The 988-nt window shown below is 41.7% G+C and overlaps 1 protein-coding gene across 1 annotated transcript in view; it reads right to left on the bottom strand.

Annotated features, from left to right (window-relative positions):
- The window catches only part of LOC102675107 (mucin-5AC-like), a 13630-nt gene that overhangs the window by 7148 nt on the left and 5494 nt on the right, over positions 1-988 (bottom strand). Inside the window, exons 3-4 of the mRNA XM_031513329.1 lie at positions 410-592; positions 88-347 (exon numbers count right to left, since the gene is read on the bottom strand). Of these exons, the coding sequence (XP_031369189.1) occupies positions 88-347; positions 410-592 (443 nt within the window). The remainder of the gene's footprint in view (positions 1-87; positions 348-409; positions 593-988) is intronic.

Below are 988 nucleotides of genomic sequence, written 5' to 3'. Positions count from 1 at the left end.
GAGAGAGAGAGAGAGAGAGAGAGAGAGAGAGGATATCGCGCGGAACCATCTCTCTTTATTGCTTAATACATTCGTTATTCATCTTACCTGCACCAGGTTGGCGTAATTGTCCTTGTCCCGAGGCTTTCCACCGTCTCTAAACGCGGGATATTCCCAATCGAGATCGAGACCATCGAAATGATTCTTTCGAAGAAACTTGATCGCGTTCTTGACGAATTCTCGCCTTCTGCCAGGGTCGGCTACCATTGGTGAGAACCTGCTCGAGCCTTCGTTCCAACCACCGATGGCCAATAAGGTTTTCAAATTTTTGTTGTACGTTTTTAAACCGGTGAACTTGGCGTATCCACCTAAAAAAGTTGGTTAATAATAATAATAATAATTTTGGACGCTTTTGTTTTTGTCTCTATACCTTTCTCGATATCTTGATACTTGTCGAATGGTTTCAAAGCATTGTCCTTGGTGAACCCGCCGAAAGCGTAGATCAAGTGGGTGCATAAATACGGATTGATGTTTTGAGGCGAAAACTTGGCGGTTCCCGGTCGATAAATGGACCAGTTCGTGTAATAACATACGATCTTACGCTCGGCATTGCCTATGAACGAAAAAATGATCAATTCTCGCAGAGAAATATAAATAATAAATGAATGATCCCTGTTCACTCGTTGAAAATTAATAAGTTGATATTAATATTTATCGAAAATTAAAAATCATTAAGCGGCGGAAAGATGTCGGAAACTGTTTATTGTATTCGTAATTTGCAATTATAAACTTGCAAAAAATTGAGAAAAAACGCGAGGCATAATGATTTCTTCATTGACGAACCGATTTGCAGTCACCTTGAGGAATCGTCGTTGGTATTCGCTTTCGATCGCAGGGTGTTGTCCTCGATGCTTTCACTGATCGCGGGAACCGAGGCCGTCCAGAAAGAATGTTAAAATCGAGACTGGAATTAAGATCATCGCTCCTGACCCTGACCACCCACGTGGAA

This window comes from Apis dorsata, unplaced genomic scaffold (assembly GCF_000469605.1).
Source record: "Apis dorsata unplaced genomic scaffold, Apis dorsata 1.3 scaffold_631, whole genome shotgun sequence".
Taxonomy (NCBI): Eukaryota; Metazoa; Arthropoda; class Insecta; order Hymenoptera; family Apidae; genus Apis; species Apis dorsata.
The sequence above is the reverse complement of the archived record's forward strand: the minus strand, read 5'-3'. Positions and strand labels throughout refer to the sequence as shown.